At 49.0% G+C, this 25,604-nt stretch overlaps 1 protein-coding gene and 1 non-coding gene across 5 annotated transcripts; one reads left to right on the plus strand and one right to left on the minus strand.

Annotated features, from left to right (window-relative positions):
* Positions 1–254: 254 nt before the first annotated feature.
* On the minus strand, positions 255–25,473 carry ZNF623 (zinc finger protein 623). Of its 4 annotated transcripts, none has more exons than XM_078352972.1 (2): positions 25,220–25,473; positions 255–5,500 (listed from the first exon to the last, which is right to left on the minus strand). In XM_078352972.1, the coding sequence occupies exon 2, from the start codon at positions 5,424–5,426 to the stop codon at positions 3,915–3,917; it is 1,512 nt and encodes a 503-aa protein (XP_078209098.1). In that variant the 5' UTR covers positions 5,427–5,500; positions 25,220–25,473; the 3' UTR covers positions 255–3,914. The 4 variants fall into 4 exon arrangements, with proteins under 4 accessions (XP_078209098.1, XP_035133443.3, XP_008981303.3 ...); XM_035277552.3 differs by lacking the exon at positions 25,220–25,473 and adding an exon at positions 16,105–16,243; XM_008983055.6 differs by lacking the exon at positions 25,220–25,473 and adding an exon at positions 15,874–16,243.
* LOC118148692 (U7 small nuclear RNA) lies at positions 9,001–9,061 on the plus strand. The gene has a single exon (XR_004735608.1). It is a non-coding gene; the product is annotated as a U7 small nuclear RNA (small nuclear RNA).
* Positions 25,474–25,604: the final 131 nt, after the last annotated feature.

Here is a 25,604-nt window from a genome sequence, read left to right on the forward strand (position 1 = left end):
TCAGCTTCTCAAGTAGCTGGGACTACAGGGGCACAACAATGTACCCAGATAATTTTTGTATTTTTAGTAGAGAAGGGGTTTAACCGTGTTGGCCAGGCTGGCCTTGAACTTCTGGCCTCAGGTGATCTGCCCACCTTGGCCTCTCAAAGTGCTGGGATTACAGGCATGAGCCACTGCACCCAAATCTTTGATAAATTAGACTTAATAAAAAATACTCAAGACACCATTAAGAAAATGAACAGGCAAACCAAACATGAAAGGAAAATATTTATATTTGTCACAAATAGGGACAAAGAATTATATATGTTATGTAATACATGTTTTTCATCTAGAATATGGAAAGAACTTGAGCCAACAATAAGCAACCCAAGTTAAAAATAGGCAAAAGATATGAACAGACACATCACAAAAGATGACACAGAACAGCCATAAGCAGATGAAATCATAGGCATACATTACTCAGTGCACAAATACAAAGTAAAGACTAGAGTGGATTAAATTTTAAGAGACTGAAATACCAAGTGTTAGCAAAGATAAGGAGCAACTGAAATCTTCCCATACTATAGTAGGAATGTAAAATGATTCAACCACTATGGAGGGCTGTTCAACAATTATTATTATTTTTTTAAGATGGAGTCTTGCTCTGTCACCCAGGCCGGGATGCAGTGGCACGATCTCAGCTCACTGCAACCACTGTTCCCAGGTTCGAGCAATTCTCCTGCCTCAGCCTTCCAAGTAGCTGAGATGATAGGCTCACACTAGCACACCTGGCTAATTTTTGTATTTTTAGTAGAGATGTGGTTTCGGCCATGTTGGGCAGGCTGGTTTTGAACTCCTGACCTCAGGTGATCCACCTGCCGTGGCCTCCCAAAGTGCTGGGATTATAGGCATGAGCCACCATGCCCATATGACAATTTCTTAGAAAGTTAACACTTATTTCAATGGACTGAATACTTACATCCTTGCACAATTCATGTCAAATTCCTAACCCGCAAGGGGTTAGGAATGACATGGGGTCTTGGGGAGGTAACAGAATCACAAGGGGAGAGCCCTCACAATTGGGGTAAGTTTGCTAGTCCATTTCCACCATGTGCAGTTACAGTGAGAAGACATCTACTTACAAAGGAAGCAGGCCCTCACTAGACACCAAATGCTGACACCCTCATCTTGGACTTCCCAGCCTCCAGAACTGTAAGACATAAATTTCTGCTGTTTATATCCCCCGCTATTGATGGTATTTTGTTATGGCAGCCTGAGTGGACTAACACACTTATAACTCAGCAATTAAAGTCCTAGGTACTTACCCAAGAGAAGTAAGAACACATGTGCAAATACATACTTTTACACAAATGTTCAGAGTTTGAAGAGCTGAGACTGGAAACCCAATGACACATAAGTATAAACAAATGATGGCTCATCTATACAGTGGAACAGTATCCAGCGAGAACTACTAAAACACGAAGCAGCTGGTTGAGTCTAAAAGCATACCGAAGTGAAAGACATCAGACACCAAAGAACACATACTAAATAAATCCACTTGTGTGACGTTCTAAACCAAGCAAAACTAATCTCCATGGATACCAAGTGGTCACCTGCAGCTGGAGTCTGCTTAACTAGGAGAGGGTGAAAGGGAACTCTTTTGGGTGACAGAAATGTTGTTCTTGGTTCTGGTGGTGATGGTTAAACCGGTATATGAATTTATCAAAACCCTGTACACTTTAAAATAGGTGTTTTATTATATAAAAACTGAATCTCAGTAAAGTTGATTAAAATGGTAAAACCTACAGCATTTGAAACGTCTCTAGTAATGCTGATTTTCCAGAAAACATAGATGTCTTTTTTGGATTATTTGTCCTCTCAAGGGTTTTAGGGTTCGTAGTATTTGTTAAGAATTCAAACTATGGCCTCATGAGAAAAAAAAATTGTATCATTACAAAACCGGACTTTTGGGGTTCATGTTCAGACTGAGAGTTTTGCCAGGTGGTGGTGTGGACTTTCGGGGTTCATGTTCAGACTAAGAGTTTGCCAGGTGGTGGTGTGGACTTTCAGGGTTCATGTTCAGACTGAGTTGGCCAGGTGGTGGTTCACTGTGTATTTAGTATGCCTGCTTTTGCACAGCCCTAGCAAAAGGGCTGTTGTGACTCCAAGTTTCTTCAGGATCCTATTTTCTCTCCTCTCCTGGATCGTATTTGCTTCTTTAGCTGATCTCTCTGGCTCAGCTGAAATGTCACCTCTTCTGTGAAGCCTTCCCAGCCCCGTGCCACATCAGTCAGCCCCTCATCTGCACCCCTTCACAACTGAGAGAACACACTCGACTCACTGTACTGTGATCTCTGTCTTCCCCATTACACTGTGGGTGACTTCGGGGTGGTGTGTTGCTCATCTGTTCTCCCAACATTAGGACTATTCCATATATATATATCTCTCTCTCTCAATACATTTTTTACTTTTTTAAAGACAGGGTTTCACCATGTTGGTCAGGCTGGTCTTGAACTCCCAACCTCAGGTGATCCGCCCGCCTTAGCCTCCAGAGTGCTTGGATTACAGGGGTGAGCCACCACGCCCAGCCTACATTTTCAAGTAAATGACAAAATGAACCACAGAGCATGGAAAATGACATCTCAATTCAACCTTAGAACTGCAAAAACAGAAGAGTGACATAGTGCATTGAGGCTGTCCCCTTCAAGTGAGACTGATACAGACAAGTGAGTGAAGACTTCTCTTGAGACCTGCCTCCTTCTGTCCCCACTGTTCCAGCTGAGTCAGGTGTCAATGCCCTCCAGCTCACACGGACAGCTCTGCATGAGCTGTAAGGCGGCACAAAGGTGGGCGTGGATGTGCACAGGCTATTGCCTGCAGCTACTGAGTTAAATAGGAGCAGCAGACAGTGGCAGGGCTGAGAAGATACTTCTAACAATCGTAGATTATACTGATACAAAATGAACAAACAACAAAAAAACAGCCAACAGCTGACAATTTTTAGAATGGCAGTATAGAAAGAATAAAGCAAGAGATGGGAATTACACAGATTTGGGGGTGCATTTTTTATTGCCTCGTGCTAGACAGTGGACACACAGAAATCAATCAGACATGATCACTGTCCTCAGGAACTGACAGTATAATGAAAGTCTATCAAGTCATTCTGGCATATGCAAGTATATACAGTAATAGCAGTAACTACTGAGCCACAGAAGCATGGAGAGCACTGCCAGCTAAGCCTGAGGGAAACAGTCCCTGACATGATGTCTGAGGCGTGTCCTGAACCATGATTCGGAGTTAATTAGCTGAGGAGACCCTTCAGTAAGAACCAAGGTGAGAGAGGCAGGAAGCTGCATGGAGCATGGGGAAGAAGCAGCGGTCGGTGTTGCCGCAGCATCAACCGTGTGGCAGGGAGTTAGGCAGAGGGAGACGAGGCTTGAGGAAACAGGAGGCCTTAGGGCACACGTTAGGGTACAGGATGGGAGGCCTGCAGTTCCTCCTAAGGACAACAGAGAAATGGCTTGGGGGTTATCTTTCTTCAACTTAATTTAATAGATCAAAATGTGCTAGGTAACATTCTCCTAAGTAATAAGATTACACACACAGTTCTGCTCTAAAAGGGATTTAACTCAAGGATGGACTGTAACTGTGGATAACATTTTTTTAAAAACCTTTTTTTGAGACCTGTCTCCTCCCTGCCCCCAATATTCCAGCTCAGAGTCAGGGGTCAAGCCCTGTGACTCTCCCAAGGACAGTGCTCACAGCTGAGGAGGAGGGCTAAGTCTGGTAGTGCCACATAGTGGCAGGTGGCACCCACTCCAAAAACAGACCCATCCATGACTCACAAACTTCTGACATGTCCAAATCTTAGACGCCACATGAATCCTAATTCCACGCATTTCTAAACATCACTCATTGGGCAGAAGAATTATTATTTATAAGTTATCTGTGTGTTCCCCGTGATCTGCAGACCTCTCACCCAAATGTATGGGGGCCTTACTCAAGGGAAGTCCCTCTTGGTGAACACTTTGATTATTTTTAAAGTTTGTGGCTGAGTTAAAATCTCTCCCATACTGACTACACTCATAGAGCTTCTCTTCAGTATGAATTTTCTGGTGTTGAAGGAAGTTTGACCTCTGAATGAAGCCTTTCCCACAATAACTACACACATAGGGCTTTTCTCCAGTATGAATAATCTGGTGCAGCAGCAGCTTGGAGCTCTGGATGAAGGCTTTCCCACAGGCTTTACATTCGAAGGGCCTGTCCCCAGAGTGGATCTTCTGGTGCTCAGTGAGATGGGCCTTCTGGAGAAACGCCTTCCCACACTCTTTACATTCATACACCCTCTCTCCAGTGTGGATTTTCTGGTGTCGAATAAGGTATGAACTCAGAAAGAAAGCCTTCCCACACTCATTACATTCATAGAGTTTCTCTCCAGTGTGAATTCTCTGATGCTGGGTGAAGTTTGACGTCTGGCTAAAACGCTTCCCACACTGATTGCATACGTAAGGCCTTTCCCCAGTATGGATCCGCTGATGCTGAATGAGCTTTGAACTCCGAATGAAAGCCTTCCCACACTCATTGCATTCAAAGGGTCTCTCTCCGGTGTGAATTCTCTGGTGCTCAATCAGGTCTGAGCGATGACGGAACGCCTTCCCACATTCTTTGCATTCATACTGCTTCACCTCTGTGTGGATCTGATAATGGCGAATGAGGCTTGAGCTCCTTATGAAGGATTTCCCACACTCATTGCACTCATAGGGCCTTTCTCCTGTATGAATCCTCTGATGACGAATAAGTAAGGAGCTTTGACTGAAGCCTTTTCCACACTCTTTGCATTCAAAAGGTCTCTCTCTGGTGTGAACTCTCTGGTGCCTAATCAGGTCTGAACTGTGACAAAATGCCTTCCCACACTGCGCACATTTGAAGGGCTTTTCTCCCGAATGAACATGCTGATGCTCAATGAGACCTGCATAGCGAATGAAGTCTTTCCCACACACATTACAGACATAGAGTCTCTCTCCAGTGTGAATTCTCTGATGCTCCATGAGGTGTGAGCTCTGGCCAAAGCCTTTCCCACACTGATCACACGTGTAAGGTTTCTCCCCAGCATGCAAAATCCGATGCCTAACTAGGTCCGAATTAAATGTGAAGGTTTTTCCACAGATATCGCAAGGATTGGCTTCCCCCTCTATGAGCTCTCTTTGAAGCATAAGAAGGTCTGAGTTCAGAACAGGGTGTCTCCCTGATTTAGTGCACACTTGAGCTGTCTCCCGTGTTTGGATCTTCCAATGGGTCACTGTCACCTGCTTGCAGCCCCTGTCCTGAGAGGGCGAACTCCCCAGGCTCTGACCTTCTGGATTTCCCAACAGCTCCTCTAATCTGGGCTCACAGACTTTCCCAGACTCGGGGGAGGGGAGCTCCATCGCTGTGACTTTGTCTGACATTGTCCTATGTGAGTTTTCATCCTCAGAAATCCAGGCTTCAGTCACCTTCTTCTCACCAGTTCCTACATTAGAATCTGAAACAAAAGACAACAAAATCATCTCTCCTCACTTCAAGTATGGGGATCTCCTCAATGAGGGCAGGATGAAATTCATCTCCAAGAGGTGGAAAGTGTTCCCTCTGCCCCTCAATCCTGACCCAACATGCTGCTACCCTCAGCTCTGGTCTCACACCCAAGACTGTACCACGCAAGATGGCTTCTTTGTGGCTCCTCTTTTAACATCCGACACCAGGACAGATTGGCCTGTGGTGCACAACACTCCTCTGACCCCTAGTGAATCCTGGATGAGTTGCAGAGGGGTGGGAATATGCTTGGACTCCACCAAAAAACCAAGACAGATATTTTAAACAAATGTAGAAACGTATACCACTGTCACCTCTTCACTGTCCCTCATTCCCTCCTTCATGTCCTATTCTCCCCTCTGTAACTAGCTTAGACTCCATAGTCTGGCACTGTGTTCATTGTAAGTTACATGAGAATCACCCTCCTGCATACAACCCAGGCCCCCTGCCCTTTCCTGCCTCCGTCATGCTTGGATGGGAAAACCCAAGCTTTGGTTAAAACGAGCCTGCGTTCTGATTCATACCTGCACTCTTGCTAACTGAGTTCTTTAAATTCAGAGCTGCTTGCCTAATGGGGCCTGAGAGCTGCCAGTAACTCCTACCCTCCCCACTCCCTGACAGGACCACCCACCTCTCCTGTCTCCTTATAGACCCAGCATTCCCTTCTCCCTCCCCACTAATGACCTTGCTTCTTGCTTCATTGAGAAAACAGAAGAAATGAGCCAGGGACAGGCACTGCCTGCCACATCTCCTGCTAGCCTGTATCTCCACCCATCCTCTGCCAGGCTTGTTACCTGCGTTAAACTGTTCTTGATTTGACCTAAGATCAACACTTCCACTTGTGTGGGAGCTCCCTTTCCCTCTCACACGTGCAGGGACAGCACTTGAGCACCCGCTCCTCTCCCCGATCCTGAAGTCTTCGCCCTCCAAGCCCACCACTCTCCTCATCATAAAGAAACTCACCAGTTCCCAGCTACCCAAAACATGCATTTCTTGGGCCCCATGTCCCACTAATTACCACCCCATGACTCTCCTCCTCTACAGACCCATTCAAAGAGCCCTCACCCATGCTCCATTTCTCCATTTCCTCCTTGAGTCCACTGCAGTGGGGCTGTCACCCCAAAAATGCACCATATCACCAGATCAGGGGTCAGCTGTGACCACACTTCCAACTCAACCTGCGGCGGCACTGACACAGTCCCAATCCTTCAAAAGTCACTCTCCTATGTAAACCTGGGACAGCTTCTCTCTGTTCACTAACCGCCTCACCGACAGCTTTGACGCCTCAAGGTCCTGGCGTGTCTAGGGCTCAGCCCTCATCTATGTCTATTACAGAGGGAAGTGCACTCATTATTGAACACCAATGCCATCTATGCTGAAGACTCACATGCCTGCCTCCAACCTGGCCTTCTTCCAGCCCCCACATCTGACCAGCTCACCTGACACCTTCATTCAGGTGCTCTCAGAAGTTTTTCAACCCCAATGCATCCAGCCTCACTTCTGATTTTCCTCCTTCTACGGTTTTCTCCATTATCTCATTTGTTCAGGCCACAGATGCTGCAATAACCCTTGACTACTTTTCCCTTTGTTCACACTCCACATCTGTTCAAAACCATGCCCAGTGCCAGATCCCCCCCAAACTACAGGGCCGCCATCTGCACTGCCTTACGCCACAAAGTGTGACTGCCTCCCTTCCACCTTCTTACTTCTCCCCTTCTCCAGTGTTTGAGATGGAGTCTTGCTCTGTTGCCCAGGCTGGAGTGCAGTGGCACAATCTTGGCTCGCCACAATCTCTGCCTCCTGGGTTCAAGTGATTGTCCTGCCTCAGCCTCCTGAGCAGCTGGGACTTCAGGCGTGTGCCACCATGCCTGGCTAATTTTTGTATTTTTAGTAGAGACAGGGTTTCACAATGTTGGCCAGGCTGGTCTCAAACTCCTGACCTTGTGATTCACCTGCCTTGGCCTCCCAAAGTGCTGGGATTACAGGTGTGAGCCACCAAGCCTAGCCAGAGTCTCCAACTGTTTTCTACACAATCAGCAAAATTACACTTTAAAATCATAAATCAAATGTCACTTTTCTACTCAAAACTTACAAGGGTCTCCCATCCCCTATTCAGGCCCCACAAGGGCCCCTGGGCCTGGACTCCTACTGCCTCACCCTGCCCTCCCCTTCCCCCTTCTTTGTCACACTGGCCTCTGCAGTCCCTGCCCACTCAGAGCCTTTGCACTTTAGTAGAAAGACTCCAAAGCTATTTGCATGTTTCACCCCCAGATGTCCTTCAGGTATCTGTGTTGACGTCACCTGATTGGAGTCCTTCCTAGTCACACTATGAAACGAAACAGCAAGCCACCCCCATCCTTAGCATTCCCTCTCCTGCCTCTGCTTCCTCTGCACAGTTCTGACCACTTGACCAATCATTAAGTCACCCAATCAAAGCAGCCGTCGATTGTGGCTATACACTATTCTATGTACCATGAAGGAAAATAAAAGTGCCAATTTAAATGAAAACCCTCCATCAAGTCAGGCACAGTGGCGCACTCCTGTGATCCCAAGACTCTAGGAGGGAGAGGTAGGAGGATCACTTGAGACCAGGAGTTTAATATCTGCCTGGGCAAGACAGAGAGATCCCATCTCTACAAAAAAATTTTTAAAAATAGCCAGGCAAGGTAGCACACCTGTGGTCCCAGCTACATTGGAGACTGAGGCAGGAGGATCACTTGAGCCCAGGAAGTTGAGACTGAGTGAGCCATGCTTGTGCCACTGCATTCCAGCCTGAGTGACAGAGTAAGACTCTGTCTCAAACAACAACAAAAGACACTCCATCAATTCTAACAGGAATTCAATTTCAGAGTTATTAAAATATGGAGATGGTGTGTCTTAGAATCAATGAATTGTGATATATACATGTCTGCATGTATACATCACAAATGTGAGTGAGTGTGGGCAGGGATTTTGTTCTGTTCTTTGTCCTCAGCAACCCAAACAATTCTTGGCATAAAGCAATACACTTCATAAGTATCTGTTGCATGAATGAATGTTCTAATCATGCAAACATAATACGCTCAACACATGGTAATAAGCCAGGTACAGTGGCTCATGCCTGTAACTTCAGCGTCTCCAGTGGCCAAAGCAGGACTGCTTCAAGCCAGGAGTTCAAGACCAGCCTGGGCAACATAGCAAGACCCCATCTCTAAAAAAAATTTTTTTTAAATTAGCTGGATGTGATGTTGCATACCTGTGGTCCCAGCTACTCGGGAGGTTAAGGCAGGAGAATGGCTTGAGCCCTGAAGTTTGAGGCTGTAGTGAGCCATAATTGTGTCAAGGAACTCCAGCCTAGGTGACAGAGTAAGACCCTGTCTCTAATTTAAAAAAAAAAAAAAAGCTCCAACACTTCTATTATTAAACACTGAAATAAAAGTGTTATACACACCTTTAAGAAAGATAGTTTAGCAGTGCTTACTATAGCTCTTTTAGAATGTCTAGCAGGTTTCTCAGTTTTTACTGGAAAATCTCCCATAAAAAAATTAAGAGAAATAAATAAGACAATTATTTACCCACTTATTTTAATGCAGGGTCCTGGGTGGCTGAAGCCTATCCTGGCAGCTCAGGGTGCAAGGCAAGAACCAGGCTGAATAGGACAGGGTTCCACCAAAGGACAACTCACATACCCACACTCGCTCACACTGGGACCAAGGAGACACCCCAATTCACCTAATGTACATCTTTGGGACATGGAAGGAAAGTCAGGCAGACATGGGGAGAATGTGCATACTCCACACATGGTGTTCCCAGCCAGGAATCACTTTTTCCCTCATTGATGACATAATCAAACAATGCTATTTGAGGCCTTGCTATGTCAGAAAGGGAAGCAGCAGCTGGAATCCACTCTCTGAAAGCTGAAAGAGGAGACCAAAGGAATGGTGGCTGCTGTGAGGGAAAGTCTCTTTCCTGGCACCTGCATTTTACCAGCCTGAAGTCTGAGGATTTGTATTTTCTTTCTTTTTTTTTTTTTTTTCCCAAGACAGGGTCTTATTCCGTTGCACAGGCTGATCGCACAGTGGTGCGATCTCAGCTCACTGCAACCTCTGCCTCCCAGGTTCAAGCAATTCTCGTATATTTTTAGTAGAGATGGAGTTTCTCCATGTTGGCCAGGCTGGTCTCCAACTCCTGGTCTGGAGTAGTCCACCCACCTTGGCCTCCCAAAGTGCTGGGGTTACAGGGGTAAGCTACTACACCCAGGCTTATATTTCCTTTTTAATTTCCATACATATTCTGCTTATGCACTGAGGACCCATTAATGCAGCTCTCAGGAGAAAGCTGACTGCCTTGCCTCAAGAGCCTTCTCTGTGGGGTTCTTGCTGGGCAGTGGGAGCCAGGCCACTGCGAAGATCAGTAATGCTGCTTTCCCACCCATTACTACCGTCTCTGATACCTCAAGGCTGCTGCCAATACAACGAGAGAGGGGGGATCAGCTCAGCCCAGAAGCTAGTAAATAAAACTAGAGGTTCTGTTGGTTTACAAACCAGAGCTGCGCCAGGTGCGATGGCTTAGGCCTATAATCCCAGCACTTTGGGAGGCTGAGGTGGGCGGATCACTTGAGGTTAGGAGTTTGAGACCAGCCTAGCCAACATGGTGAAATCCCATCTCTACTAAAAATACAAAAAATCATCCAGGCATGGTGGCACACACCTGTAATCCCAGCTACTCGGGAGGCTGAGTCAGAATTGCTTGAACCCACGAGGCAGAGGTTGCAGTGAGCCGAGATCGTGCCACCATACTCCAGCCTGGGTGACAAAGTGAGACTCCATCTCAAAAAATAAATAAATAAATAAAAATAATGGGATGCACTGGTAGCAAGCAGCCCCAATGGTGATATTTTCAAGGGAATTAGGGTGCTGGAGAAACAGTAAGCCTGCCCTGTAGAAGTCTGTAGCTAGAGTGTTCTCAACAACACTCTAACACCCTAAATGCCCAGCAACAGACAACTTGCACATAACAATAATGCACAGGGAGAAAACTGCCACACACAAAAATGCAGGTGAACCTCACAGATGAAATGCTGAGCAAAAACAGCCAGGCAGAAAAGAGCTCATATTGTATGACTCCATTTACATAGAGCTGGAAATAAGAGCCAATCCCCAGTGGGAGGATGTAAGCAGAAATGGTCTTCAGGAGACACTGCTGCTGGCAGAGGCACACAGCACCGAGTCACATAGGTACTCACTTTGGAAAAGCTGAATGGGCCTGAGGTTATACGACCTCACGCAGGCCCTGGCAGGCTCTACCAGGCCCCGAGGTTGAGGGGAATGTCCCAGCCTGCAGTTTGGGAACTGTCACTCTGGGAACTGCTTCCAAGATGGGGACTCCACCCACCCAGTGCCAAGCGCTCTCTCACTCTGTTAGTTGTCCACTGCTGCAAAAACAATTTTCACAAACTCAGCAGCTTAAAGCAGCATACGTTTGTTACCCCACAGTTCTGCAGGTCACACAACCAGGCCAGGCCAGCTGGGACCTCCACTTGGGGTCAGACAAAGCTGCAACTGTATGTCATCAGGCTGAGTTCTCATCTGAAGGCTCTGGGGAAAACCGGTTTCCAAACTCATTCAGATTCATGGCATAATCCAGTTCCCTGCAATTGCAGGACTGAGAACCCTGTGTGCTTCCTGGCTGTGAGCAGGAGCCACCCCCAGGGGCCACCTGAAACCTCAAGGGAGGCACAGCATATCACATTTTTCTCACGTGTCTAATCTAAGCCTGTGTTCTCCAACCAGATGGAGGAACCTCTGCTTCCCAGGGCTTGTGTGGTTAGGTCAGGCTCACCCAGATGCCCTCCCTTTTCACCTCACTAACTTGGGACTTACGGACATCTGCAAGTCTCTTCACTGCAGTACCAGCTGAATGTCTGAATGAACTGGAAGAAGGGGTGTGTACATTAGGGGCCAGGAATCTAAGAGGCCATCTCGGAAATCTGCCCTCCACACCCAGGCCAGGTAACAGGAATCCAAAACTCCTGCCACTGTTTAAGGCACCGTGACGCGCACCCATGTAAGAGGCTGAACTGATCAATGTGTGTATTCTACATCCACTACTGACCAGCTGTTCCTGTCTCTCTCCCTTTCCTCGGGCCTCCCTCTTCCCTGGACACAGTATCGAGATTAGGCTAATTAGTCACCTTATCACAGCTTCCAAGTGCTCACATGAAAGGTGGAATCCCACGTCTCTCACTTTAAACCAAAAACTAGAGATTAAGCTCAGTGAGGAAGAGATCTCTAAAACCCAGTCAGAAAGCCGGGCCTCCTGCACCAGTCAAAGAGGAATGCAAAGGAAAAGCCACCAAGGAAGTTAGAGGAGCTGCTCGAGCGAAGACACAAATGACAAGATAGTAAGACAGCCTATCGCTGACGTGGAAGAAGTCTGAGTGGTTGAAGACTAAAACAACTTTCCCTGACGGGTGGTGTGACTGACAACCAAAGCTGAATCCACAGCATCGAGGTCCTAATCATCCTCAACTCTACGAAAGCCAAGACAGGTGAGGGAAGCTGCGGAAGAAAAGCAGAGACTGGTTCTGAGGTATAAGGAAAGAGCCGCTTCCACACATAAAAGTGCAAGGTGAAGCCGCAAAAGCTGCGGGAGAAACTGCAGCAAGCTCTCCAGATGTAGCTAAGATTGTTGACTGAGGTGGCTACACTAAGAAGACTTGCAACGTGGATGAAACAGCTTTCTACTGGAAGAAGATGGCATCTAGGACTGTGGTAGCTAGACAGAAGTCAGTATCTGGCTTCAAAGACTGAAAGGACTGACTGACTCTGGTTAGGGGCTAATACAGCTGGTGACGTGAAACAGCTCATTTCCCACTCCAAAAATCCTAGGACCCTGATGAATGATGCTACATCTACTCTGTGTTACAGAAATGGAACGACAAAGCCTGGATGATGGCACATCTGTTTACAGCATGGTTTACTGAGTATTTTAGGCCCACCGATGAGACCTACTGCTCAGAAAAAAAGACTCCATTCAAAACACTACTCGTTGACAATGCTCCTGGTCACCTGAGAGCTCTGATGGAGACGTACAGGGAGACTGATGTTCTTCCTATGCCAACACAATATGCATTTTGCAGCCCATGGGTTGGGAGTTATTCTGACTTCCAAGTCTTATTATTTAAGAAATATGTTTCACAAGGCGGTAGTTCCATAGATAATGATTCCTCTGACGATTCTGGGCAAAGTCAGCTGAAAACCTTCTGGAAAGGAGTCATCCTTATAGATGCCATGAAGTACATTCATGATTCATGGGAGGTTGTCAAAATATGGACATTTGATATTTTGGAAAAACTCGATTCTGGCCCTCATGGATCTCTGAGGTGTTTGAGACTTTAGTGGAGGAAGCAACTGCAGATGTGGTGAAAACATCAAGGGAACTGGATTTAGAAGTGTAGCCTAAAGATGTGACTGAACTTTCAGCTTCAATCTCACGATCAAACTTGAATGGATGAGGTGTTTCTACCTTTTTTTTTTTTTTTTTTTTTTTTTTTTTGATATGGAGTTTCATTCTTGTTCCCCACGCTGGAGTACAGTGGCACAATCTCGGCTCACTGCAACCTCTGCCTCCTGGGTTCAAATGATTCTCCTACCTCAGCCTCCTGAGTAGTACAAGCACCCTCTACCACACCCGGCTAATTTTTGTATTTTTTTTAGTAGAGATGGGGGTTTTGCTAGGTTGGCCAGGCTGGTCTCAAACTCGTGACCTGAGATGATCCACCCACCTTAGCCTCCCAAAGTGCTGGGATTACAGGCATGAACCACTGTGCCTGGCTGAGGTGTTGCTTCTAAGAGATAAGCAAAGCAAGTGGTTTCTAGAGATGGAATCTGCTCCTGATGAAGATGCTGTGAACATTGTTGAAATGACAACAAAAGATTCTGAAGATTCCATAAACTTGGTTAATAAAACACAGGCAGGGTTTGAGAGGCTTGACTCCAATTTTGAAAGAGGTTCTACTGTGGATAAAATACTAGCAAACAGCTTTGCATGCTACAGAGAAATCTGTTGTGAAAGCAAGATTCCATCGATGGAGCTAACTTGACTGTCCCATTTTAAGAAACTACCAGTCACACCAAACTTCAGCAACCACCACCCTGCTCTTCCAGCAGCCAGCAAGGGGCAAGGGCCTCCACCAGAAAAATGATTACAACTTGCTTAAGGTTCAGATGATCATTTTTTTTAGTAATAAAGTATCTTTAAATTAAGGTATTTACATTTTTTTTTAGATAGAATGCTACTGGGTACTTAATACTGACCACAGTATAGCTTAAACAGAACTTTTATATACACTGGGAAACAAAAACACCCCTTCGACTTGGTTTATCGTGCTATTCACTTTGTGTAGTGGTCTGGACCCAAGCCTGCAATATCTCCCAGGTGTGCCTGCATGTCCCATGTGTGGGGTGAAAGGCCCAGGGGTGGCTGCTGTGGCTCCCCAGCATTCCTGTTTCCTTCTTCCTTTTAGTGTTAGAAACCCCATCAAATTACTAATGAATGCCCCACAAATGATTTCCTAGTGTCCCCTCAAGTTAGGTGACTGTGACAAGATGAGAGGAGAAGGGAAGTGATGCGTGCATGCCGTCCACTTTCCTCTCCCCACAGTGCTGAAGAGGCAGGGCAGCCAGAGTCCCTGGAGGCCACCCCCCACCTTTGAGAGAATAAGAGAACTCAAGTTTCTTATTTGAAACATGGTATTCTGAATCTGTTACAGCAATGTTAACCTACGTTTTAAATAATACTAATATACAACCCAAATATTCAGATTCAATTCTCATGATGATAAAGAAATTCAAACTGGGCCAGGTGTGGTGGTTCCTGTTGTAACACATAAACATCACCCGTAAAAAAAAAAAAAATCACCACCTGAGGCAGCGGGCAGTGGCTCACACCTGTAATCCCAGCATTTGGGAAAAGGAGGCGGGTGGATGATGAGGTCAGGAGTTTGAGACCAGCCTGGCCAATACAGTGAAACCCATCTCTACTAAAAACACAAAAATTAGCTGGGCGTGGTGATGCACACCTGTAGTCCCAGCTACTCGGGAGGCTGAGGCAGAAGAATTTCTTGAACTGGGGAGGTAGAGGTTGCAGTGAGCCAAGATCGATACTCCAGCCTGGGCGACAGAGCAAGACCCCTTCTCAAAACAAAAACCAACAAACAAAATCACCTGAAATTGTTTCAACTGCACCTGTTGTGTATCATCAGCAGCCACAGTAGTGGCTCTGGGGTGTCTAGGGGTGTCCCATCCGGCACTAGAAGCTCCCAGTTCTTAACCCACACTGTTAAGGGGATATTGCAGCCTCGAGCTCCCAGCCAGAGTCACTGTGTGTCCCTTACAGCCGAAAGAAATAAACAGGAGGATACACCAAGCTTCACCCTCAGGAATAACAGAAAAAGCAGAGCCAGAGGGCAACCGAGTGGGACATGGACCAGAGACCCACCACCATCTGGCCTCCTTGCCCCGCGCCATCACCAAGGGGCCTGCTGTGCGCCAGACGCTAGGAAGGGAGGGCTTGTCTTCCTAGTGCTCCCCACGATGCCCTGGAGGTTCAGGGAACTAACAAGCTTAAGGTCAGAGAACTGGAGCCAGCTGCCAGCTGCCTCTGCCCCACCCAGGCCATTTGGCTTCTGCCCCCAGCATGCTGCTAAGGGCTCTGCCCAAGGACAACGAGCGCGGTGTCCTCTGCCGGGCCATCTTCCACGACCGTGAGGCAGCGCCCACAAGCTCGGCAGCTCCCTGAGCTGCTTCACACCAACTTCCCCAGTCTGAGGCCCGCAACCAGGTGCTGCTCAGACCTGGAGGGTCCCTGGACCATGATGTAGCCTGTGTTCGAAGGGGGCAAGACAGCCTTGACATCAGCAAGGAGAACGCCACTGAGATTCTTAAAGACTTGAAGGGGAAAGGGAACCTTCCGGGAAAAGCAGGACCGCGCAGCCACACCACCTCTTCCCATCTGGGAATTCTCCTCCAGGCCCAAGCCTGGAACTTAACTCTCATTCTGCCCATCACGTTTCCCTCCCCACTCCTACCCCCAACAGCACAGAAGATGCCGGCGCTGCATCTCCTCCAGCACCGAGAGGCCTCGAGGCCCCCGGGAGCAGAGGCAAGGTTCAGGCACCGCCGCAGGGACGCCCACACCCAGTCCTGTGACACCCTCAAACTGTCTGCGGCACCCACCCTCACGCAGGCCTGGCGGGCCTGAAGACTGCCACTCGGAAACTCAAGCCCGCGGCTCCAAGGCCTGGACTCAGGGCGGGGTGACGGGGATCGAACCAGGGGTACCCACACGGCGCTGCGCAGGGAGAACACCCCAGGCTCGGGCCCGAGGGTGCTCGCTGGAGAGACGCTGCAGCCTCGCGGGGGCGGCCATGGCTGCGTCGGGGAATCCGGCTGGCCAAGGCCCGGCTCCTGACGCCCTTGCGGGGCGGGCCGCGGCCTGCGGACCCCGCCCGGCCCCTGAGCCAGCCGGGGCTGCGGCTAGAGCGCTGCCCGCCCCCGACCGGAACGCGCCACTCACCCGGCGCGGGCGGGGAGAGGGCGGCGCGAGCCCGACCCCGCAGCCGCTAACGGGACCTCGCGGGCGCAGGCCCCGCAGACCCGCCGACAAAGCCCGCACCGCCGCCAGCCCGCCGCGGCCGGAAGTCGCTCTAGGCCCCACCTGGGCAACTTCCGGCGCCGCTCTAGAAGCGGCAGGGATCGGCTCCCCTCTCGGTAGTGCGGACATCCGGGCGGGGGCGGTGAAGGCTCCCGGAAGGGTGCGGGGCGTCCGGGCGGCGCGCCCTCGCTCTGCGAGTGAGAGGAACGCGGGCTCCGAAACTCCGGTGTGGCGAAGCCCGGCTGCAGCCCAGCGCCAGCCCCTCAGGAGGCGGGGACCCGGGAGAAGTAAATACCGTGAGGGCCAAACTTCGCCGCCTTTTGCGCCCCAGAGACGTGGGGAAGCGGCGCGCTGTGGGTTTTTTTAGGTTTTCCGTTTTTTTTTTTTTTAAGACGGTCTTGCTCGGTTGCCCCGGCTGCAGTGCGTGGCGCGATCTCGGCTCACTGCAGCCTAGACCTCCCGGGCTCAGGTGGTCCTGTCTCGGCCTCCGGAAGTGCTGGGACCGCAGGCGGCGCCATCGCTCGGCTCGCTGATTCTTGGTAGACATTACTCGTTGCTAGAATGAGTCACAGTCCGAAATAATTACATTACCCTGCCCCCCCCAAAAAAAAACATATTCGTATTTTGGATTTTCTTTTTCCAATTTTCTGCTAGCACTGAGGAAACTTCTTTATCTAGATAGATGGGATTGCGAGGAATTGTTTTTAGCAATGACGCTCAATTTCTTTAGCTTATTTATATGCAAAAAATACACAGCAGTTATCACCAAGTGTACTTGATGACCTCTCAGTTGACCACTCGAATAGGTCCTCTGTACATTTTGATGGAAGCAGGGCCCGGCGCGGTGGCTCACGCCTGTAATCCCAGCACTTTGGGAGGCCGAGGCAGGCGGATCACCTGAGGTCGGAGTTTGAGACCAGCCTGGCCAACATGGAGAAACCCTGTCTCTACTGAAAAAAATAAAAAATCTAGCCGGGCGTGGTGGCACATGCCTGTAATCCCAGCTAATCGGGAGACTGAGGCAGAAGAATCGTTTGAACCCGGGAGGCAGAGGTTGCCGTGACCCGAGATCTCGCCGTTGCACTCCAGCCTGGGCAACAGAGGGAGACTCTGTCTCAAAAAATAAATAATAGATAAATAAATAAATAAGGCCAGGCACAGTGGATCGCACCTGTAATCCCAGCACTTTGGGAGGCCGAGGCGGGCGGATCATCTGAGATCGGAGTTGGAGACCATCCTGACCTACATGGAGAAATCCGGTCTCTACTAAAAAAGAAAAAAAAAAGTCAAGTGTGGTGGCACATGCCTGTAATCCCAGCTACTCAGGAGGCTGAAGCAGGAGAATTGTTTGAACCTGAGAGGCAGAGGTTGTGGGAAGCCAAGATCAAGCTATTGCACTGCAGCCTGGGCAACAAGAGTGAAATTTTGTCTCAAAGAAACAAAACAAAAATCTGATGGAAGGAAACAAAGAATTAGAAGTAACCTAAAGTGCAAAACTACATTAGGTCTTTCCCAGCCAATAAATTCACCTACTTTCTTAAAATCCACTGCAGAGTTTTGAATTATCCTTTGGTAAGGAGGACAGCCCAGGTACCAGGGTGAACAAAGGAAGAGAAGCAAGGCGGAAGAAGGAGCAATGGCCAAGGGGGACACGCTAGGCGTGTGCCCTCAGCCAAGGGCCTTCTCTGAGAATTCCAGGGCAGAGTTTGTGGAAGTCCTGCTGTGATTCTCCAGGGGCTTCCCAACTTTTGGAAAGGTTTCTGCGTTCCAGGGGTGTGTGTGAAAGCCCTGCATTGAGCGACCCCACCTTTCATCCAGACCCAGAGACCTCGGCTGCTGCAACCCTATTGCCAGCTTACCCTCACGGGGTCTGGCTTTTAAGGTGAGAAGGGCTTACAGACCTTTCAGCCTGTCTTTCCCTGGACCCAAAGAGCTTGAGAGCACACCTGAGCAGGTTGTCACAGATCACATCTCCTGCCTTGTATGCCTGACAACTGCCACTTCAACCCCAACGACAGCTAACACGTGTATGCATCTTGGCACTTAATACTTTGAGTTTACTTGTCTGGTGTTGATTGTCCCTGCCAGTAGAAAGAAAGCTCCGTGAGGTCAGGGACCCCATCTCATTCCATGTCTAGCCCAGTGCCTGGCCCATGTGGTCCTCAGCAACTGAGGCAGATGCTGTGATAACAGGCCCAGGGAGATCCTTCCAGTGACGGGCTTGGTGTCCCACTTGCTGGGGATGTGGTAGGCAGTCTTCAGCCATTGGCCGCAACTCGCCAGGGTCACACTCTTCCCTGGGACAGCCCACATTGCAAAGTCTCAGCCATCTTGGTCCAACTGAGGACAGCCCTGAGGGCCACTTCTGTTACAAGCTCCCTGTCCTTGGTGGCTTGGTGGCGTCACAACCCCTCCTGCAGCTGTGTCTTCCCCCACAGGTCCAACACCACTCCACAGGACATCTGCTACCCACTTAGGAACCCCCTTCGGCCACAGCAGCCTTGTCAGATGACTTATAATCTCCATTTTACAGATGAGGAAACTGAGGAATAGGGAAGCTGAGTGGCTCACGTAACACATCAGCCAGGACGTGCTGGAGGGAGGCTCATATGTGGCCATCTGTCTCCAAAGCCCTTGACCTACAGCAAGTACAAAGCCAAAACCAGGGGGCGTGGCTGGAAGGCAGAAGGCCCAAGGGAAAGCTGCCATGCAGGATGAGGCTGGCACTGTTGCCATAACTAGAGCTCAAAAAGGAAATCTGTCCAAAGAAACTGCGTTCAGCCAGAAAGAGATTTTGTAGGGATTTGAGGGGACGGAGCCATTCTGAAGACAAAGAGCAAAAATTACAATAAAAGATCCCAAAACACAGTTTCAAGCTATCTGGTGTGTGGGGTTTAGGAGAATGCCATGGGTGGTCTTGGTGTGGGAGCAAGCCCAAAACTGTCTGGAAAATGGCCCCGAGGAAGGGTGGAGCCATTATGTGGGCGGGGGTGGGGGGGGGGCCGTGAGCAGAGCTTTCCTTCTTTGGGTGAATGGGGTCTGGGGACAAGTTGATAAGAATGGAGGACTGAAGACACTTGTGAAGGACAGTCTTTCTGAAATAACTGGGTGGGGCAGATTGTGTGGTCCTGGTCCCAGCCACGTGAGAAGCCCATGCAGGCTTCTGAGCAGGAGTGTGACGAAACCCAAATCACACTGGAAAGACATGTTGGCTGCGTGGTGACCGTAGCCATCAGCTGCAGCTCACCAGGGTCACACCCTCCCCTGACAGCCCACATTGCCAAGTCCTGGATCTGTTGGTCGGTCTTGTTTACACTGTTCCTGCTGGCTGTTTTAAAAGCATAAAGCTATCGGTTTCATGGTATTTTCTGATACTTGTTTCATTCGTCTGTGAGCTTTTATCTTTGGATTTGAGCCTTTAGGCTTTGAGGGCTAAACAAATGGCGTAGTGAGGCCTGGAAACGGTGTGGAGGGAGGGGTTGGACCCTTCAGGCTTTGGATCCTCTAACAGCTGTACTTTGGGCCGTGCATCTAGCACGTAATTAAGATTGCTTATTTCCTGTGGTTTTTACTGAAAATTGGGGTTACTAAGAGGTAGCATTATAATTAATATATGTAATCAAAACTACTAGGTATAAGAGAAACAATTTTAGGGCACTGTGGCTCACGCCTGTAATCCTAGCATTTTGGGAAGCCAAGGCCGGCGGATCACCTGAGCTCAGGAGTTCGAGACCAGTCTGGGCAACATGACAAAACCCCGTCTCTACTAAAAATACAAAAATACTACCTGGGCGTGGTGGCACATGCCTGTAATCCCAGCTACTTGGGAGGCTGAGGCACGAAAATTGCTCCAACTCGGGAGGCAGAGGTTGCCGTGAGCCAGTGTTCATGCCACTGCACTCCAGCCTGGGCAACAGAATGAGACACTGTCTCAAAAATAAAAAAGAAAAACAAAAACAATTTTATATACAGTGTGTAAAGAAAGCATACTTTCTCCTCTTTTTTTTTTTGAGATGGAGTCTCACTGTTACCTACGTTGGAGTGCAGTGGCAGTCTCGGCTCACTGCAACCTCCGCCTCCCAGGTTCAAGCGATTCTCCTGCCTCAGTCTCCCAAGTACCTGGGACTACAGGCACCTGCCACCACACTCAGCTAATTTTCTATATTTTTGGTAGAGATGGGGTTTCAACATGTTGCCCAATCTGGTCTCAAACTTCTGACCTCGTGATCCACCCACCTCAGCCTCCCAAAGCGCTGGGATTGCAGGCGTGAGCCATCACGCCTGGCCATTTTTTTTCTTTTACCTAAGAGAGAACTTTGTGTGGTCAAAATGGTAAGAGGGGAAGGAAAACAAGTTTTTGTCCTAACATAGAACGCCAACATAAAAAGGAAGTGTAGGCCCAAACTGAAGCAGTAGTGAGTTGTACAGGTTTGTGGAAGATTAATCTTGTGAAGAATTTTCTGGCTGGGCTCAGTGGCTCACACCTGTAATCCCAGCACTTTGGGAGGCCCAGGTGGGAGGACTGCTTGAGCTCAGGACTTCAAGGTGAGCCTGGGCAAAATAGCAAGACCTCATCTCTACTAAAAATCAAAAGAATTGCCAGGCGTGGTAGCTCAAGCCTGTAATCCCAGCACTTTGGGAGGCCGAGGCGGGTGGACCACAAGGTCAAGAGATCGAGACCATTCTGGTCAAAATGGTGAAACCCCGTCTCTACTAAAGATACAAAAAATTAGCTGGTCATGGTGACATGTGCCTGTAATCCCAGCTACTCAGGAGGCTGAGGCAGGAGAATTGTCTGAACCCAGGAGGCGGAGGTTGCAGTGAGCAGAGATCACACCATTGCACTCCAGTCTGGGTAACAAAAGCGAAACTCCGTCTCAAAAAAGAAAAAAAAATCAAAAGAATTAGCCAGCTACGGTGGCACATGCCAGTGGTCCTAGCTACTCAGAATGCTGAGGCAGTAGGATTGCTTGAGCCCAAGATTTCAAGGCTGCAGTGAGCCACATTCATGCCTCTGCACTCCAGCCTGGGCAACAGAGTGAGACCTCTTCTCAAAAAAAAAGAAAAACATTGTATGGCAACAAGTTGGCTAAAATGAGAAGGGGATTATTTGAGCATTAATATAAAGTCACAGGGATGCAGAGCCAGAATGTGGGCCCCTGTGTTGGAATAACAGAGTTTTCCTGGAGCAGTGATCTGCTCTTCAATAGAAAGTTGTAAATGATCGACCAGGCGAGGGGCTCAAGCCTGTAATCCCAGCACTTTGGGAGGCCAAGGCGGGCGGAACACAAGGTCAGGAGACTGAGACCATCCTGGCCAACATGGTGAAATCCATTTCTACTAAAATACAAAAAAAAAAAAAAAATTAGCCAGACATGGTGGTGCACGTGCCTGTAGTCCCAGCTACTTGGGAGGCTGAGGCAGGGGAATTGCTGGAACCTGGGAGGTGGGGGTTACAGTGAGCCGAAGTTGTGCCACTGCACTCCAGCCTGGCAACAGCGCGAGACTCAATCTCAGGAAAGAAAGAGAGAGAGAAAGAGAAGAAAAAAAACGTTGTAAAAGGTTATACAAAGTTTCAGGAAATCTTATCTCTGTGGTAAAAATTGAGCTTGGACAGATAGGCTTATGAAGTTGTATTAAATCAACCTTAGGGGCAGGCATGGTGGCTCATGCAGGCAGTCCCGGAGCTTTGGGAGGCTGAGGTGGGCACATTGCCTGAGGTCAGGAGTTCAAGAGCAGACTGGCCAACAAGGTGAAACCCTGTCTCTACTAAAAATACAAAAATTAGCCAGGCATTGAGTTGGGCACATGGAATCCCAGGTACTCAGGAGGCTGAGGCAGGAGAATCACTTGAACCCAGGAGGTGGAAATTGCAGTGAGCCGAGGTCGTGCCACTGCATTCCAGGTTGGGCGACAGAGTAAGACTCTGTCTCAAAAAAAAATTAACTTTAGTAGTAGTATACTGATGCAAAGATAAAATTTGGTTTTCTCTTTAGAGAAAGATTATTAGAAGTATCAATAAGAGATCATTAAAAATGACTTACCTTTGGAGTTAAAAAAAAAGAGGGGCTGGGCACAGTGGCTCATGCCTGTAATTCCAGCACTTTGGGAGGCCAAGGCAAGCAGATCACTCAAGGTCAGGAGTTTGAGACCAGCCTGGCTGACATAGTGAAACCCTGTCTCTATTGAAAATAAAAAAATTAGCTGGGCATGGTGGTGGGTACCTGTAATCCCAGCTACTAGGGAAGCTGAGGCAGGAGAATCACTTGAACCCAGGAGGCAGAGGTTGCGGTGATCTGAAATGGCGCCACTGCACTCCAGCCTGGGCAAGAGAGCGAGACTCCATCTCAAGAACAAAACAAAAAAATAAAATTAAAAAATACAAAGAGAATCATGTAATCATGGACTCTCTTGAGTTGCCTGTGTCCCCACGCAGCTCCCCTGTGCTGAGTGTCAAATCTTCTAGATCTCCCTGGCTTTAGTGTGGGTACTGACTTTTCTCTCCTGGGATAGCCCTGCGCGTGTAAGATACCTGTCTACCTTTTCTGCTGTTCATCTGCCTGTGGTCGACTGATGTCACAGGGTCCAGTATCAAAGGCTGAGAGGATGGAGGGGAAGTTCCTCTCCCCGTCAGGGCACTGGTGATCGGCATGGGCAGGATGTGTATGCGGGCCTGCAGGCACCTCATGGGGGTGCCCCAGCAAACTGCTACAAAACAACACACGGTTATTGTCTTGTAGTTCTAGAAGCTGACAGTTCACAATCAGGGTGTCACTAGCACTGTGCTCCCTCCAAAGGCTCTAGGGAGGACTCTTCCCTGCCTCTTCCAGCTTCTGGCGATGGCCGGCAATCCTTGGCACTCTCCGGCTGTAGTGGCAGCTCTCCAGTGGCTGCCTCCATCACCACGGGCATCTTCTCCTGCGTCCAGATCTCCCTTTCTTTATACAGAAATCAGTCACCGGATCTGGGCCCACCCGGCCTCCATATGACCTCATCTCAGCTTCATGATATCTGCAAAGACCCCATTCCCAAAAAGGTCACCTTCACAGGTAAGTCGGGGGTTAGGATTTGAACATACCTTTTTGGTTGACATAATTCAACCCACAGCACTGCCTTTTTATTTTTATTTTATTTATTTATTTTTTTTTGAGACGGAGTTGCGCTCTTGTTACCCAGGCTGGAGTGCAATGGTGCGATCTGGCTCACCGCAACCTCTGCCTCCTGGGTTCAGGCAATTCTCCTGCCTCAGCCTCCCGAGTAGCTGGGATCACAGGCACGTGCCACCGTGCCCAGCTAATTTTTTGTATTTTTAGTAGAGACGGGATTTCACCATGTTGACCAGGATGGTCTCGATCTCTTGACCTTGTGATCCACCCACCTCGGCCTCCCAAAGTGCTGGGATTACAGGCGTAAGCCACCGCGCCCGGCCAGGACTTTGTCTTCTTTTCGTTAAGCGACAAGTTCTCACTCTGTCCACAGGCTGAGTGCAGTGGCACAATCACAGCTCACTACAGCCTCAAACTCCTGGGCTCAAGGGATCCTCCCGTCTCGGCCTCCCAAAGGTGCCAGGACTGTAGGCACGAGCCACTGCCCCCAGCCCAGTATTTCTTAAGTTAGCCCAAAGATGGCACATCTTGAAATATGGACCCATTTTGACCTTGACCCCTTCCCTGCTTGGACGCAGGATAGGAACTGTGACTAAATGTCGTTAAAGGAATCAGATACAGTGTAGACAGGACTGGAGAATCTGAGAGCGAAGGGAAATATGAGATTCCCAGATGAAGATCCAGTTGTCTCTCATGGGAAAGTTAATTTTGAATTGTCACTGCCACGACTATTTGATATGAACTGCATGCTATTTTTTATTTTGAGATGGAGTCTTGCTCTGCCACCCAGGCTGGAGTGCAGTGGCACAACCTCAGCTCACTGCAACCTCGGCCTCCTGGGTTCAAGCGCTTTTCCTGCCTCAGCCTCTCAAGTAGCTGGGACTACAGGTGAGTACCACCATGCCCGGCTAATGTTTTGTATTTGTAGTAGAGACGGGGTTTCACCGTGTTAGCCAGGACGCTCTTGATCTCATGACCTCACAATCTGCCTGCCTCGGCCTCCCAAAGTGCTGGGATTACAGCGTGAGCCACTGCGCCCGGCCCGAAGTCTCTTAAGTTTTGCTGACTTACGGACAGACAAGAGCCATCAACACTTTAAGGATGTCTTTAAACGTTATCATGAAACATGCTTTTATAGCAAGATGTTAAAGCGTAGGGGTGGACCACATTTTCCTGGCCCTTGTCAGCCTGAGCTATTGTATGTATTTATTTATTTAAGGTGGAGTCTTGCTCTGTCACCGGGGCTGGAGTGCAGTGGTGCAATCTCAGCTCACTGCAAGCTCTGCCTCCCAGGTTCAAGCGATTCTCCTGCCTCAGCCTCCTGAGTTTTGGGGATTATGGGCACCTGCCACCACCCGCGACTAGTTTTCACCATGTTGGCCAGGCTGTTCTCAAACTCCTGACCTCAAATGATCCAACTGCCTCGGTCTCCCAAAGTGCTGGGAGTACAGGCCTAAGCCACTGCACCAGGCTGTGACTGCTTTGAAATGCTTGCATTTTGATAGATGACCATGGCCTCCAGAGGCCAGAGCTGGGCTGCCACCCCTCCCACCCCAGGCATCAGGACTGGGCTTTGAGCAGCAGGGGTTAGGGTTCAGCCCTGTAAGGTTCAGCCCCTCCCTGCTGGTGCAGAGACGAGAAACTGTAGAAATAAGACACAGACACACAGATAGAGAAAAGAGAGTCTGGGCTCAGGGGTCCACTGCGAAGCAAAGCGCGGAAACCTGCAGTGGCACCAAGTGCCTGGACACTCTGACTTATTATTGAGTACAAAGCAGTGGGCAGGGAAGGTCGGGTGAATCGCCTGTCTTGAAGATAGGGGGCCCAGGACTTTCAAGTAGCCCAGGCGAGGAGAAAACCTAATGCGTCAGGGCTTTCTGCATATTTGTCCTATCGAGGACACTAAGACTGTTAGTATTATTAACTCTTACCTTTTTAAAAAAAAAAGAGAAACCAGGTGCGGAAGCAGGGCGTGAGAGTGGACCTGGAACATGACCGCTGAAGCACAGCGTCACACAGACAGTTGAGCCCGCGGAGGTCTGCGGCCTCCTGACAGCGTCAGGCCCATCACAAGAGCGTGGAGAAGCGGAGTTTTCCCCTAACTTCCCCAGGAAGGAGACGTCTCGGCCATCTTGGACATCTCCTCCCCTAGCTGGCTAAACAGCGGGGCTTTCCCAGCGCTGGCGCTGCCGCACGGCCGAGGCGCCCTCCAGGAGCCCTTACGCGGGCGTCACAGAGGGTTTAGAGCAGCCTGCCTTAGGATCACTTTGTTCACGATGTCACCTCAGCTCCATGCTTCATAACCCAAGTCATTAG

This window comes from Callithrix jacchus, chromosome 16 (assembly GCF_049354715.1).
Source record: "Callithrix jacchus isolate 240 chromosome 16, calJac240_pri, whole genome shotgun sequence".
NCBI lineage: Eukaryota > Metazoa > Chordata > Mammalia > Primates > Cebidae > Callithrix > Callithrix jacchus.

Bases quoted from the DNA above. Each gene is read 5' to 3' on its own strand.
- ZNF623 (XM_078352972.1), bottom strand. From the start codon at position 5,426: ATGTCAGACAAAGTCACAGCGATGGAGCTCCCCTCCCCCGAGTCTGGG.